The 15,996-nt window shown below is 49.1% G+C and overlaps 4 protein-coding genes across 4 annotated transcripts; 2 read left to right on the top strand and 2 right to left on the bottom strand.

Annotated features, from left to right (window-relative positions):
- Positions 1 to 1,444: 1,444 nt before the first annotated feature.
- On the top strand, positions 1,445 to 2,512 carry GT037_005470 (uncharacterized protein; the record flags this gene model as incomplete). Its single annotated transcript, XM_038930517.1, has 5 exons — positions 1,445 to 1,582; positions 1,635 to 1,694; positions 1,753 to 2,215; positions 2,272 to 2,399; positions 2,447 to 2,512. 5 exons carry the CDS (start codon positions 1,445 to 1,447, stop codon positions 2,510 to 2,512), a joined length of 855 nt encoding a protein of 284 aa, XP_038786206.1.
- Positions 2,513 to 3,642: 1,130 nt separating this feature from the next.
- Positions 3,643 to 4,587, top strand: GT037_005469 (uncharacterized protein; the record flags this gene model as incomplete). Its single annotated transcript, XM_038930516.1, has 1 exon — positions 3,643 to 4,587. The coding sequence occupies one exon, from the start codon at positions 3,643 to 3,645 to the stop codon at positions 4,585 to 4,587; it is 945 nt and encodes a 314-aa protein (XP_038786205.1).
- A 497-nt stretch (positions 4,588 to 5,084) lies between these two features.
- GT037_005468 (uncharacterized protein) lies at positions 5,085 to 6,095 on the bottom strand (the record flags this gene model as incomplete). Its single annotated transcript, XM_038930515.1, has 3 exons — positions 5,085 to 5,200; positions 5,251 to 5,444; positions 5,893 to 6,095. The coding sequence occupies 3 exons, from the start codon at positions 6,093 to 6,095 to the stop codon at positions 5,085 to 5,087; spliced, it is 513 nt and encodes a 170-aa protein (XP_038786204.1).
- Positions 6,096 to 6,932: 837 nt separating this feature from the next.
- On the bottom strand, positions 6,933 to 15,474 carry GT037_005467 (histidine kinase hhk19p; the record flags this gene model as incomplete). Its single annotated transcript, XM_038930514.1, has 10 exons — positions 6,933 to 7,217; positions 7,975 to 8,138; positions 8,201 to 9,115; positions 9,169 to 9,465; positions 10,070 to 10,358; positions 11,890 to 13,212; positions 13,265 to 13,289; positions 13,336 to 14,102; positions 14,158 to 14,206; positions 14,258 to 15,474. 10 exons carry the CDS (start codon positions 15,472 to 15,474, stop codon positions 6,933 to 6,935), a joined length of 5,331 nt encoding a protein of 1,776 aa, XP_038786203.1.
- Positions 15,475 to 15,996: the final 522 nt, after the last annotated feature.

Here is a 15,996-nt window from a genome sequence, read left to right as displayed (position 1 = left end):
GCCTGCAGTTATTCGCGACAATCTGCCTGGGTATTGTCGCTGAATTGCGGCATGCCTAACCTGGTCTGGAGTGTTCTCTACTAAGTCAACTGTCAATTGCTCTGAACATATGAAGGCACCGGGCCAACCATATTGATTGCGACGAATCTCTTTTAGTATCGTCAGCTGGTGTATAGTGCAGATACCGATCCAACAGCTGTGATTTCATCCTAGACTGATGCGAAACACTCTCCCCGCAATTTTGTACCTCGGCAGTTTCGCGACCTGTCAAGCCCTCCAATACTAAACGAGAGATGTTTATTGCCCGGTGGCTTGGGTGTCGCGATGCTGAAGAAGGCCAACGATACCGGTGTGGATGATCTCGTTGGATTGAGATATGCGTGGCTAGGATACGGTTGGCGTGGGCCTCGGCAGCGCGATGCTTGCGAGGGTGTGCTGAGTGGTGAGCGGATGTCCATGAACAAGTCCGGGTCAACGGGAATATGTCGTGCAATACGAAAATGAATCCAAGGCGATCACCCATACCGTTGCTGGGATTTGACGTTGATCTCGCCGTCTGAGCAAGAAGATGATGATAAGTGGAGCAAAGCAGTGGCCAGTACAGCTAGAGATATTTCCAAGAAGCCTCTCCAGTATCTTAGCCGGCCAGCGAGTGGTGCATATCGCCTGACTTCACGTGACTCGTGAACTTCTACCTATCGACGCCTGCAAGGATTGTTGCGCAGACACGTGAAGCTTCACAATCGATGCTTTAATACTGACGTACTGGGACCCCTACCGAGTGCGACCCCCAGCAGATCCGAAAGCATGCCACCTAGATAGAAGAGGAAGCTACAGTCAGTGACCCGGATACTGTGTAATATCCCGCTTACGAATTGTTAGGCTAGGCGAAGCTACTAGCGCCGCAACCTCAGGTTCCCAAGCACAAGATGAATGCCAGAGGAAGCAAACATATACGTGACCATCGTCGCAGGTCTGTCGCGCGTCTAATCGAATGGGTGGATCATTACTGAAGGCCGCCATACAGGATACATGCGCACGCGTTCCGCAAATGTGCTCAAATTCACGCATACTGTCAAAGGCTTACTTTGAGCATCAGGCCCCCATACAAGTGCTTCCTTCCGCCGAATGAGCAAGTTGCTGCAAGCCTGCTCCCGTTTCGCTCATTCTGCCAGGCACAGACCGAGGGCTCCTCCCCATAGTCGTTACCTGAAAGGGCCAAGACCAGGTTTGCCTAGCGGCAACGATCGCTCGCGTCGAGCCAATTGGGCAATGAGATGGAAGGAATGCAGGGCTGGATTGCGGTGGCGGCATCGCGCAAGTTGACGGCATAAGATGACTTTTGAGGTAACTTATCCCTTGCATTCCATGGGAGTATTGCTATAAGAACAGCGACAATCGCGACCACTGTCAATCACTGTTTGGACCGCAAACACCGTCCACTATGCATTTCAAGGCTCTCAAGATTGGCGTTGCGCTCTTTTCCGGGCTGATTCCTTCAATGATGTGTCAGGAAGGAAATAGCTCCATGCCCGTCTTCACGCCGGAGCTCAATTCCATGCGCACTCTCTCCGTGGGATTCGTATAGTTGCCTCAATAAGTCACAATTTTTATCATGCACTTACTATGATTAGGTCATTTTTCCCGGATTTGAGCTTCTCGATGTCTTTGGTCCCATGGAGATTCTCACCGTAGTATGAAGCCTAGGACACTCGATATGCTTGATGCTCAGTGCTGACATGGTCGATACAGCTCTCGGCCTTCAACAAGATGACCCTTTCCGTCATCGCCGAAGAAACTGGCCTGGTTCCTGCTGGTATGCAGCCCTACGGCCCTGACGACTTCAGCGCGCCGCCAACCGACTTCGGACACGTCATCGCGCCTCGCGTCGAGGCTACCCACAACTTTAAGAACGCTCCGGCGCTTGATATCTTGTTCGTGCCCGGTGGCCTCGGTGTCGTGACGTTAGAGCAGACGAACAACACTAGCGTGGAAGACTTCGTCAAGTTGCGATATGCGTCCCTCGAGTACCTGGTCGGCGTGAGCTTCGGCGGTGCGACTCTGGCGCGCTCTGGTGTTCTGGACGGCAAGCGAGCGACGACGAACAAGTCTGGGTGGACGTGGATAACAGAGCGCGGTCCGAACGTTACGTGGGTGCCGCAGGCACGCTGGGTCGAGGATGGCAATATCTGGACTACGTCCGGAACGGCGTCTGGTACGTTTGGCGGAGAAGCTCGTATAGCGGTGAAGGCGCATTCGCTGACGGCGTAGGTCTCGATGCTACATATGCCCTATTCAGCAGACTTTACGGCGCGCAGCCGCTGAATTACATGCTCAATGTGATTGAGTATGCGCCGCACCTAGATCCTAGTTGGGACCCGTATGCGACGGCTTTCAACGTGAGTATCAACGGGAAGATGAGAGGCTACGCTGACGAAACCTCCAGGTGTCCAAATCCAATAACTCGACATGGCAGAGTTGCGTCAACCCTGTAACGATGCCTATGCGATGATTTTATCGTGGTAAGACGATGGTGACTGGTATGGAACCAGTTGTCTGCGACCGGCGTATGTAGTATTTGCGGTAGCAGGCATGGATGCTGGTGTTGATGTTGGTGTTCCCGTCGTGTTCATGGAGATGTGATGCAGAATGGTAGGCCGTGTACGTGAGCTCGGCCAGCGACGCAACCTGCTCGTATGGCCATTGCTAGTCGTAATCCATCGCGAGGCATTGCGTCGACATCTACCAAAGTCTACTTCTCTGTCAGATGGATGCACTCGAATTCACGGGAACTTCGCATGTCTCTCATCGGTCCTCGGAGCGTGTCGAAGACAAAGCGCGTCGTGGACTGAGATGCGCGACTGCGTGTGTTGAAGCACTCCGAGGCTATCGGCGGTAGCGGCCGCCGACATTGGTGGGCTGCCCCAGCAGGACTCCTGCGGCGAATATTAACGGCACCACGTTCCGACTCGCGATACCATTGATCTCTCTGCACCTTCGCACCACTCCCCACGACATCCCCAGGGAATATCACTCCAATAAACAGATGCATGTATCCGCAATAGTCGTCTCTTCAAATGTTTATCAAGAGAGGACTGCCAGCACCCGTCGGTCTTGCAGCAGCTCGGGAGCGAGCCCAAGTTGAAAAAAATAGGATGTAATGCGTGCAACGACAGTATTGGAATTAGAGCACTCCTGAGACTTCGATCACCCTGGCTACGATCGCGCTGCAATGTACAACCCAGTTTGATTGCATCATTTGTGTTTATGACAAAAAGGTCGAAGTTCTTGGTTGTCATTCCTAATGTCGTTCAAACCAGGTTTTGATGGCCGTATCGCACGTGTGGGATCGTGTAGTCAGTGATTAGCAGATGTTCGTCCGGCCTAATATCGGAGGATCGCCCCGCTCCGCGGGCACGGCCGTCCGTTTGCAGAGAGATGGCGCTATTTCGCCGCTTGAGTAGTTGCTCTCACTCCGCTCCCAAGAGCAAAGTAGTAATCGGACAAATTGCGGCGGCACTCGAACATTTGAGGTCTCGGAACTCTTCATATTGAAGTTGCATCGAAAGTCGCAACAATGCAGATTCCAATAAGCTATCTTCTCTCGTCTCATCTATCGTTCAATACACAATCGTTCCAGCTATGTCGCCGTCCTTTCTCATTGTTGGTGCAACAGGAAACACGGGTCGTGGGGTGGTGGAACTCTTATCAGACACCATTCGAGCCAGCTCAACCTTCTCTAAACATCGCATCATCGCTCAGACACGCTCAGCCAACAGCTCTACTGCTAAGGAGTTCGCGAAGCTATCCAACGTCGAAGTTGTAGAGCTCAACTGGCCTACAATTACATCTCAATGGCTCCGCGAACATGAAGTAGAAAGGGTGTTCATCGCCTCGCATAACCAACCCAACCAATTCGCTGAGGAGTCGGGTTTCTTCTATGCAGCTCTTAAAGCTGGAGTCCAGTATGTTGTGCGAATCTCTACAACAGCTTCAAACGTACGTCCGGATTGTCCAGCATATTATCCACGTCAACACTGGGCTATCGAAAAGATGCTCGAGTCTTCGGCTTACGACAAATTGCACTGGACCTCTCTCCAACCTAACGCCTTTCTCGGAATGTGGTTGTCGTCCGCCGCGGAGATGATAAAGAAAGTGCAAAATGGGGAAGGAAAACAGGACACACTCCGACTTATGGCTAACAAAGACAAACCTATCGGCGCCATAGAACCCATGGACATCAGCGTGGTTGCAGCGAAGCTATTACTTGAGAACGACACTGCAAAGCACAACAAAGCAAAATACGTACTGAATGGCCCAGAAAGTATTACTGGCGCTCAAATTGTGGCGATGGTGGAGGATCGCATCGCAGCGAGAGTTGACAACGTTGTTTTCAGGGACAACTCTATGCTGGATGATTTTGCAGCGGCATCCCCACAGCTGAAACATCTTCTCGCCACGATGAAGGAAGCAGCAGATGAGACATTCGACTCCCCCCTTCCGACTGTACCAACGAGTCAGGAGATTCTTGACTTTGCACCACCGAAAATTACTCCAGCCAGTGTTCTCGAGCAGTTACTAAAGTAGACCAAGGTAGCGACGAAGTGAAAATAATAGATGACAATAAGGATTGGCATAGCGATATCCTTCTACATGATCAAAAGTGCTCTATGCAAGAGCATTGATTTTCCATTATTCATTCTTCGTGACCGCTGCGTCTGCCGGTTTCTTTTTCTTGCGCGTTGCTTCAGCCTCGCGGTGGTTATTGGACGAATTACTGGAAAAGAGCAATCTCGCAGGCTTTAGTGTCACTTCGGACGCTGCAACAAGTTTTACAAATCTCTGCTGGTCCATGTTTGAAATAAGCTCCTCGTCCAATGATGCATTTTCTTTTATTGCAAAGATCGTCGTGCGCATGCATGAGGACCGGTCAAGAGAGCTCCGTCAGCTAAGGCACCCCGTAGGCGAAACATTTCCTCGATTACAGCTCTGTACTTTCTATGAACGATGCTAATACCAAACGCATGAATTCAAGAACAAATTCCCCCAACATTTCAACATCGTCATTCAAATCATCCAGTAAGTTATGCACCCGTGCGCCTAATCTCACGCCACTCGTTGAACTCCAGCCACTCATTGTATCTCCTCGCTTCGTCTTCCAAATTCCTCATCCTGCGTCGCGCACTACCGTCACGCATACCTATACGATTAGTGAAGGTATTCTTGCAAAGTCTCAACAACAACACTCACTTCCGCTGATGTTGCGCATCCATCTGCTTATTCTCGGCCATGCGAGACCGATGACGAAGCTGATGACTGCTGCGAAGACGCCAACTAGGGAGATTATAGCCTCTTTGGACCAGGATCTGTTGTTTTGAACCAATGCAGACGACTCTTGTAGCTTCTCCGAGCCCGAATCGTCAGAGATGGAATGCGCGATAACGCTGTGAATGGAGAACACAAATGATGCAAGATTCACGAGTTGAGAGAACATTATACGACAGGAATCGCGTGATGATTCAGTTAGATGAGTTCAAGTGCAGACGAAGAAAACGACCCGAGGGCCGCGTATAAAAACTTTACATGGCAGTAACCGGAAGCCAGCGCACGCTCTCGTCAGTAGATGTGGCTTGCGCCTGGCTGAGTCCAATCATATTGCTCTCAGCCACTGTCCTTGCCATGTTTCGCACGCATCGCCGAATTGTCCAATAAGACATAGACAGGGTATGTAGGATATGGGAAGCCCCAAAATTTGATCGAATCTGAACGTATATTGTGGTTGTTATCATGGATCTCTGTTCACATTCTGGATTTGTTCACGACTCAGCCCCACTCCAAGCTCCTCACTGGTAGTCGCCATCATCCTTTCACCCTCAATAGGCGCTGCAATACCCCAACAAAGCATTCCGGGTCTTCGCAATCGCCCTTCCACCATCACTCTTACCGTTCTCCACAAAGTCTTTTTCCTTCTCCGACTCCGTCTCGTTCGCACGTCGCACTTTGAGCTTGATGTCCGCGCGGCGCATGCCATCCGGTATTGACCCCGCTTCTTCCCTCTCAGCCTTCCATTGCGTGATGCGTTCGCGTTTGAGCATTGCACGATGTTCAAATCAGAGCGAAACGTAGTGTTGAGGGGTCGTTCCATTGTAAGTGGAAGATAGCAGTGGATCATTTTGTGGCGGCGGTTTGAGGTGTCTATTCGGGTGCGAGCAATTCCGCAGGGATGTAAGATGATGTTGCGATGGAAATGCACTGGTTTGGTGCGGCTCGTTGAGGCTGAGAGGTGAGACGCGTCGATGACGGTACGACCCGGGATGTGCAGCGGTAAGCGCAGCTAGCGACTCTGAACGCGGTCTTTAGATGTCACCTTGACATTTTCGCTGAGCTGCGCGAGACAGCCGCTTTCTCTGAAGCTGCTGTGACAGTTCGACATGATCGATGCGTATCAAAGGCAGTGATGATGCGCTTATAGTCGAAATCGGCCGTATATGAATCATCGTGATCGATCGCGCGCCACTTCCAAAATGTTGGGTAGGCATTGGATAGTGCTGCTGCATTGATGGTAGTGATGCGGCTGCTAATGGCAAGGATACATTTGCCGTCGAAGGCGAATTAGAGAAGAGGTCAGATTTTGACCACCGTACAATGGTATTGTGAATCTGGTGTTGACTGATATCTAAGACAGATCCCTCAGCGGGCTGGCCCCCATACGACCAACAACCAGGATGATTGCCTAATGGTCCTAGGCTAGGTCGACGATCGAACTTACCCTTGGACCAAGGTGAAGAGGACAATTTACTCAGAAAGTGGCTGTCGATGGGCAAGTACTGGTGATTGAAATATGATCGGAGACTTGGTCAAGAGGTAGAGTGCACCACCATTCGCGGTATGGTCGGATAGCTGCCATCTTGGGCCACGTTCTGCGAGAGCTTTCAGGGACGGCCTTGTACTGTACCTGCATCTTCGCGCTGAGATCTGACCTTTACTCGTTTGGAGTTCCAGTGTAGCTCATCATTCCTCATGTCGCAATCATGAAGAGAACGATAAGTCGGAGTTTGATCTGAGAACAGGCCAGAGTCGCCGTACGAGCAGCCTTTCCTTGCGGGTGTTGTGGGTTCGATACATGCTGGAGTAAGTTGCGTCTGTTCCTGGCCTTCGCAACATCCGACATCGCTTTTGAGTGACGTATCTGGTCTAGCGGCGACCTTTGCAGCCCCCTATGAGATAGTTTGAGTCAGGGGACGTAGCATCCGTGACACTGAGTTCGCTGATTATGTGTAGAGCTCGGCATCTTTCGGGTAACCGTTAGCGCGTGGATGGAAGCTGGTGTTGAGGGGATTGACCTTCGGGGTGACGCTTTTGGAGAGGCATGTAGAACGACGAATTTGGTCATTCAAGCAAACGAAGCCTGTCAGTCCGTGCGAAGGATCACTATATGAAAGTGCTTAGGTGCACATGAGTATCACTATATGCCTACAGAACCTGTTCTGCACCACGATAAGCCATGAGATGCATGTAAACTCGTGACAGGCCACAAGATAGGAATGCATTATTCCGGAGACGCTTAAGAGCAGATCAGACCCGATATCATGGCTCTCTATGAGCTGCAGGAAACCGAATATATCCCTTAGTGACTCAAGCCACTCGTGGCACTGTTTCAGATTAGCTCTGCCGAGAGGGCGCATAGACAGTGATCGCGGAGTAGTTGAGCGTATGCTGTGTTGTAAAGGATTTTTGAATTATAGCCTAGCAGAAATAGCTGCGGTTGGGGAGAAAGTATTGCAGAATTAACGAGCATCAATAACTGACTGGCCTGCCTCTCTGTGCGTGAAGTCTGCTCTACATAGCCCTAGCTTTAGCCCTAGCTCTAGTCCTAGCTTCCACCCGCTAGGTAGTACCTTGGCGCTATTCTTTGCTTGGCTTAATATTCTGAGGAGTAGAAAATACGTCTCTAGGATCGATAACCTTTTTTACCTTCTCGAGACTCGATAGGTTTGACCCCCAGTACTTTTGTTGTGGTGTCCCATCCAGGCGCGCGTTAGGTACACCAGAATAAGACAAGTACCTTTCCGGCATGTTATCCTGCAGGGTTAGAAACGCATTATCAATGAACTTCATAGAATCCTCGCTAGTTTTGCCTACAAGAGTGATCAGGTCAGCAAATATGATCTTGTAGCGATCAGTCCAATGCGCAACTTACTCTCTGTTGTGAGAAAAGATGTGACAAAATACGCCAGATTGCGATGTGGGTATGGTGTCGCTGCTACTGCAACATCATTAACAGCACCGCCATACCAATCGAGGATGAACATCCAATTCTCTTTGTTGGCCATTAGATGCTGCATCCACTTCTCAAGAGCCTTCTCGGATGGAAATGTGTTGTCGGCCACGGCTGTGTCGCGCGCGTATAGATAAGCCTGATTTGGAATCGCTCCGGCGCTTTGAAAAAGGTTTTCCATATAGTCGATCCACGCCACCCCTTCTTTCAACTTCTTTTCCTTTGGCTCGGGAAAGCGATCGTTCAGTCCAATCGAGTCAAAATCCTTCTTAGAACCGAAAAACGCGCCGCTAATGTAAACGGAATTCCTGGTTACAGTAGCAGAAGCGGTAAGCTTACGGGGCATGGATTCATCCGCCATCATCTGTTGGAACTTCTTGACCGCATTCGAAAGAATGGATAAATCCTCCGTCGTGTAGTTATAGCTGAATGTTACAATCTCGGACGGGTTGGGCTTCGTTTGGAACCTGAATTCTGTCGCGATCCCGAAGCTTGCGCCTGCGCCGCGCATTGCCCAAAACAAGTCCTGGTGTTGGTCCTTGTTCGCACGTACGACTGTTCCGTTGGCCAGTACTACCTCGAGCTCGCGGAGAACGTCAATGGACAGACCGAGGTCGCGAGACGTGTAACCGATTCCACCAACCATGATGTGCCCACCAACGCCGACGGTTGCAGAGGAACCATGGGGCATGTAGCGTCCTTTATCATTGAGACCTCGGACGAGATCTTCCAGAAGGTTGCCTGGACCAATGGTAGCGATGCCAGTATTGTCATCAACACTCAGTTTGTTGAAATTCTTCAAGTCGATAACAATTGCGTCGTCAGCACCTCCGAGGCCTGAAGCATGTGTTAGTAACCGTTTTTCTTAGCAGCTAAGATTTGTAAAGAACTCAGAAAGACTATACATCTGTTGAGGAAATCTCTTCCCCCACTTCGAGCTTGAACCTTGCGGTCATGTTGACTCGCACACTTGACTATTTCGGAAACTTCTCTCGCGCTCTGAGGGTATGTCACAGCGAAAGGCTTGTGTTGATAGTTCAAGTTGAAGTACTTGAGGTCTTTGGAAACAAAGTTGGCTTCCTCTGGAAATTGGGCGCGCGTTGCGTCTCCACCAACAGCCGAAGCAATACACGATTGGAGTTCAGCCTTTGCCCTAGGTAGCAATGCTGCTGTCGTGATAGACGGTGCTAGAAGAGATAGCAAAAGAGTGGTAAGGTGGGGATTATGCATTCTGAATGATGAACAGTCTTTTGTGTTCAGGAGACAGGGACAAACGAATATCTTAGTAGATTGAACGAAGTACTGAGATACTCTTTATTGTACATGATGTATCATTATAGTTCACTTTATAATCTCCAATCGGGTGTTGAGCACAGTGGACATACGCGAAATCCGCGGGCCCCGCGCCCCCAGATGTCCGCGGTGAGAAAGAATATCTAAACACCCGATGAATTTAAGATTGAAGTTCCTAGTAGAGCAGGAATAGATTAAAGTTCATGCTTAGAAAGGAACTGACATTCGCTCAAAAGTCGGACCGAGGCCAAGGCGCCGTTCCGCGCCTTCCGAACGTTAGCTTCAAGCCTTTAGCTGTTTGTTGATTAACCTATTCTATGTTATTGACCGTGTGCTTGTTTGATAGCAGCGTAGAGGTAGTGCAACGGGAACACGCATTCTTGATATATTTGCCGCTGGAGAAGAGTCTACGAATGTCTACCTCGACGATTTGACGCTCAAGAAACCTGGACACTTCAGGGTGCCTGCTTACGCTAAGCACGCTGCAACTTCAGTCACCCTCGCGTTGAAGCACACCGCCGAAGAAGAAAACAGTGACACCGTCTTCATCTACGCGCACCTCGGCATGATCTCTCCCAAATTTTTCCAAAAGAGCTGCGGCGACGAGTACGATCCATACTCTGCTGATTTCCCAGTACCTACTACGTATGTCTTCCAGTGTATCCCAGAGCAGGCCGGTCAGCATTGTCTGAGTTCGCCTACGAGCGTCAGATACGGGGGCGTTGGTGTTGCCCTGCAGCACGGCAGGCAGAAGGCTGAGACTATAACACATGGGAGCGAGGGCTCGCTGTTTACTATCAGTGTCAGATTGGAGTTTCTTCAGCCCGGTAAGTTGCTGGTAGAATTGGAGTTCGGAGCGCCTGAGGTGGTCTGTACCCATACTATGGGCGTACTGATGACTCATTGAGGACCTGACTAAGGAGATAAGCTTCTGTGATCTGTGATGCATATCGTGCTAAGTTAATTTCAAATACTGTTTGCGAGTCTAAGCATGTAGAAGAAATGTCCACTATCTGATCTAGGAACTTAAATATCGCTGTATGCTCAAAGAGTGAGGTACGAGTGCGCACTGGTGGTGATGTCACAATAACAACAACGACAGTGACACGCAGAGCTCGGAAGAGGTGCGGGTCTTCCCAGCCAAGCTGGTGAACTATTGAGGGGACCCCAAAAACGACGCAGCTCGCCGGAACATCCTGCGCCTGCACGCTGATACCGCTAGACGCCAGGGCGTGATCGATGACTGGAGCGCGATATCGGCAAGCCGAGAGGTGTTCGCGTCACGGACACTCGTCTTTGGCGCTCACTTCCGAAGCGTCGTACCAGTCGCTGCTTTGCTCCAAAAATCCCCGTTTTCCTTCCTAAATTGCCAGATCAGCTTTAACTTCTACTAACGGCACGGATGATCGCCTCAAATTCCCATCTCCATCGGACAAAATATGCCAAGCCACGTCAGTATATAGGATGCTCCATGAGGGTGGTAATCACCGTCTCAGCAGCCACTACCATCATCAGGCTAGATCAAGCACTTATGCATATACATGGGAAGGGCACACAGGTCATTGAAGCAGTAATGAAAGGATTTTTCATTAAGCTTGCTCTCAGAAGCACCTGTTACGTAACATCGTAAGCCTTCTCAACCTTTCTGGAGGCGTCGCATGTCAAAGACTTGAACATCGTTGAAACATCACCTAGCTAGCTTTGCACTATGGTCTCTTAACTGCTACGTGTTCCGACTTTGAGGGAAAGAAGTCTGGGAGCGGTAATGCTTACATAAGAACATAGATAGTCTTTAGCTTAAGGCTGTAATTGCAGGTTTCTACATTAATCGTGATATTGTAAGAGGCATCCTCGCCGCGGCCAAACTCTATACTATGACATGCCTACACTCAAGCGACTGCACTGTTTTTTTTAATAAGACTCTTATTTTAGTAAGGCCTATAAGCAGCGGTAAGAAAATTTTAGAGTAGCATTCTAAGTAGGAGGTTAAGCACGTAGCGTTAGCTGTCTAAGGTACTAGAAAAAAGTCTTTAGCAGCTATTTTTTACAGAGTTATTCTTCAATTAAATAGTGCTGTTTGTAAGGGGCTATTACTAGATATCAGGTCTAGTTAACGATACATCCTATCCTGCACTATAATTAGTAGTTCGCTAATTATACTTACTTTTTTAGTTGCCGAGAGTAGTAGTACAGAGCTGCATTCAACGATTATAAAGATAGACAAGTATAGGGTTTTTAGCATAGCATGTTTTAGTACTTAGGTCTAGCCTCTTACAACTTACTTCTACCCTAAACTCTATCTATTAGCTTTACATTACTAAGAAACGATGTAGAATCGGCTCTAGGTCTGTGATACGAAACGGTTTAACGATAGTATCGTCCATGCCAGCATCTAGCGCGGCTTCGAGCTGCGCTGGTCTAGCATTAGCAGTAACCGCAACAATAGGAATGTGTCTGCCGAGTGTTCCGTCAGCTTGAGCTGCGCGTATAGCCTTTGCACATTCTAGTCCATCCATTACAGGCATCTCGATATCCATTAGAATGAGATCAACAGCCGGCTGAGTTTCAGACTGCATGTTGCAACTATTCCAACACTTAGTAGTCTTGAGGAATGTTATAGCCTCGAGACCGTTGTTCGATACCTGAACGGAGAAGCCATGGCGCAGTAACGAATTCTTCAATACTTTCTGGTTGATGAGATTGTCTTCTACCAGAAGAATATTGTACTGAGGAGGCTTCTCATTAGGGCCGATCAGCGATGGTTTGGAGCGATGTGCGGCCGAAGAAAGCTTCTTCTCCATTCCCTGGGATAGTTGGAGCTCGTTCGATGAAGTCCTTGTCGCTTTGGCAGAGAAGACGAAGGTTGAGCCTGCACCCTGATCTGATATGAAACCGATCCGGCCAGCCTGTAATTTCACTAGCTTTCGACTGACGACTAACCCAAATCCTGATCCCCCGTACCTGTTGTACGTTTTGGGGGAGGCTTGAGATAATATCCTTGTCATTCCTTTGGTATCCATACCACAGCCTGTGTCTCTGACGCTACACCATAGGTACAGTTCGTCTTCATGTAGGATGTTGTCGGTAGAATCTTCGCATGTCGTGTCTTCGACCATATTGAGGTTGATGAAAGCCGGAAGGTCTGGAGACAAACTTGCACCAAGGCGGATATCGATGTCTCTTAGCCCATTTTGGTCCCTCGTGAATTTAATGGCATTGGCAACCAAACTTGTTAAGACTTGCATGAATCTTCCGGAATCGGCTTTGACCCACTCGATTCCGAGACTCTGGGCAGAATCGTCAATGCTAACTGTGAAGTCGATCTTGGCCTCTTTGGCTTCAGGACCGAACGTTTTCTCAATTTGTCGTACAAAGGTTTCCAGGTGAAATACTGTAGGCGAGATCAGAAACAATTCCGAGTCTAACTTGGAAAGAACCAGGATGTCGTCTGTGATCCGCCTCTGATGTGTGTTACAAGAGCGAATAGTGTCCACGAATTCCAGCATGTCGTTGTTCCATACTCGCAGCTGACGGAAGGGCTGCTCATACAAAGGAGTTTGGTCAAGTAGCGACTTGGACTCTGAAACGAGACCGAATAGAGCATCAATGGAATGCAATACCGCGCTCAAAGGATTCCGAATCTACAAAGCCAGATCAGCATTCAAACTACATGAATTCTGGGAATTCCCATACTTCATGACTTATCATATCCACGAAGCTGTGAGATGTTAGAGAGTGTACGTGCGGGAGTGAGATTGACCAACTTCTCTTGTTGTCGCCTGGCTTGTACAGCTTCTTCCAATCTTGCCTGATGCAAAGCTTCAGAAAACTTGAAGCCACTGACGTCAGTCAAAGTCGTGGTAATCTGACCGTGCTTTCCATCTTCCGTCTCAACATATGCTGTGAATTGTACCCATGTGTGCCTGATAACGCCTTTGGTTCCACCAGCCCACAACTGGTTCAACCGTATCTGTAAAGTTTCGAAACGTCCATTGTTTGACACCTTTTTGAGACATTCGTCCACTTTTGGCAGGTCTTCAGGGTGAACGACTGAACGGATATCGACCTCGTGGACGGGTACGTTGGGATGTCCAGTGAGTTGTAACCAGGTCTCGTTGATGAACGACGTCAATCCAGTTTGATCCATGATCAGAATACCGAATGGAACATTCCTGATGAAATTTGACAGCCTTGTCTCGGTTAAACGAAGCTGCCGCAGAGCTCCCGCCCGATTCCGTCTCGCCTCGTATTCTACTTCCTTCTGTGCGTCTATATTCGTCATACAACCAGAGACGCCGATAAAATCGCCAACTTCGTTCAGCTCCGGAATGCATGCAATTAGTACCCATTGACAACAGTCTTTGTTTACACCTCGAAACCGCACTGAAAATGTGGTTGGGTGACCAGCAACTAGAACACGAAACTGGTCATCAAACATGCACCGGTCTCTTGGCTGACAAAGGTCTTGTAGCCTAGTCGGGAGACTTGTTTGAAGGCGATTACCATGATCGCTCATCATGCGGAAAGCTTCCTACGCAATATCAATATTTTGGGATATCCGTTGAAAGCTGTTTGCAGGCACGTACGTTATACTGTGTGACTGTACCCGACGAGTCGCATTCGAAGACACCAACGCTATGATTGAGAATCAGTATCTAATCGGTATGGGAAAGTGTGTTTGCTTACCTGGCGGCTTCCATAATCTTCAGCATTCGTTGAACCTTACCCGTTGCCAAAGCGGCTTCCTGCTCTTTGAGTAATAACTCCTTGGCCATGATCTCCTTGGCTCGTGATTCTCTTTTCTCATCGTTTGCTTTCGCGATTGCCTTCTCCTCCAGCATAGAGAGTCTAGCAACATGGTAGGCAAAGGTATGATGTATAGTCTCTATCCAAACCTGGTACGCCTGGTCGTACGGCCGCCGCGGTGCTAATCCAAGAATCAAGACAGCGGGGATTGTGTCCTTCTCCGAGGTACTTGGTACAACCACAGCAGTTCGACAGTCGTCGCCGTAGCATCGATCCCTTGAGGCTTGACACATTTCTGATGGCAAAGTGCCGTCCTCGGCACTCATCAACTCAAAATTCTTGAAGTCGGCGGCTTTGAATATCTTCTTGATCCAAGAGTGACCATCGGAACGCTCTAAGCTTGCTTGAGGCTGACCTTGAAAAGAGCCAACAGTGCCTCCAAGCTTGAATGTTCCTGTTTCAATCCGTTTGGATATGTACCCCGTATTCTTGTCACACAGGACCCTCGATTCCGCATGGTAGATTGCGGCGAAAGCTATATCCATATTGGCTGCAGAAATACCATCGCGAAGTGACGACCAAAATGATTCAAGATCCGTAGCTTTCTCGCAGATATGCCGGATATAATACAAAGAATGTTCTCTGCGCGAATGTAGAACCGCCGCAGTGGTGTCGTATGTAGTGGCATGATATCCGTCCAATGAAAGCGGCAAGTGAACCATCGTGGCCGAAAGAAAGACTTCCTCGAGTTGATTTTGGTTGAGAAAGAAGAATGGGACATCGTTTTCATTTGCAGGCTTAGACTTGGTTTTTGCGCTTTGTACGATTCGATCTATCGCTGGTGCCTGCGCTATCAACGCAGTATTCAACTGAATAGGTCTTCCTTGATAGGTCGGATGGTGGTCGCGGAGTAGTCGACCGTATGCTGTGTTGTAAAGGATTCGCGAGTCATGGCCTAGCAGAAACAGCTGCGGTTGTGGTGAATGTATTGCAAGATTAACGAGCACCAATAACTCATTTGGCCATGTCGAGATAGGTCCGATGCCTGATTCGTCCCAATCCAGGTTACGAATGTACCGAAGGTCGTTGTCGATATCGATGTCGCCAGTGGGGCGGGTCAGAAACGCGGAATAAGTTGATGAGCCAGGTTCATGCATGCTGACGACGAGAATGCTGGATAAACGCACGAAGTGCGTGAGCGATCCCCGATCGTGAAATCTCGATGAGGGGATAGCATCCATCGCTTATACCACACTAGTGTGGTGGCGCAAGCGTTTCAAGCCTGGTGAGGCAAACATTCTAGACTTCGAATTGCAAGATGGACGTCGGCCCGAATGGTCTGCAGAGCATGTTCTAGGCCCGGATATATGTAACAACGCCACCAGTCCATCATGCACGGGATGGTATCAATACCAGGCCCTCCAAATCTGATTTGACACGCCACTTGTGTTCTTCTTATCGGAGATGTGCTGAGCTTCCAACGCTCAGAATGGTGACCACATTCTAAACGAAGATTGTTAAGCTAAGTGGCGCTGATGCGTCAACTTTGCACAGTTGATGTTTCAGGCTCTTAAACCCCAGGTTAAGCATATCGCCTGCATCTACACTAGTCGAAAAAGCGATCCCCCACGTTCTAGCCTCCTAGCTTGACATGACTGATAGCAGGCGCTTGCGCGATT

The sequence above is a fragment of the Alternaria burnsii genome, assembly GCF_013036055.1.
Source record: "Alternaria burnsii strain CBS107.38 chromosome Unknown 732, whole genome shotgun sequence".
NCBI lineage: Eukaryota > Fungi > Ascomycota > Dothideomycetes > Pleosporales > Pleosporaceae > Alternaria > Alternaria burnsii.
This window is presented reverse-complemented; position numbering and strand designations above follow the sequence as displayed.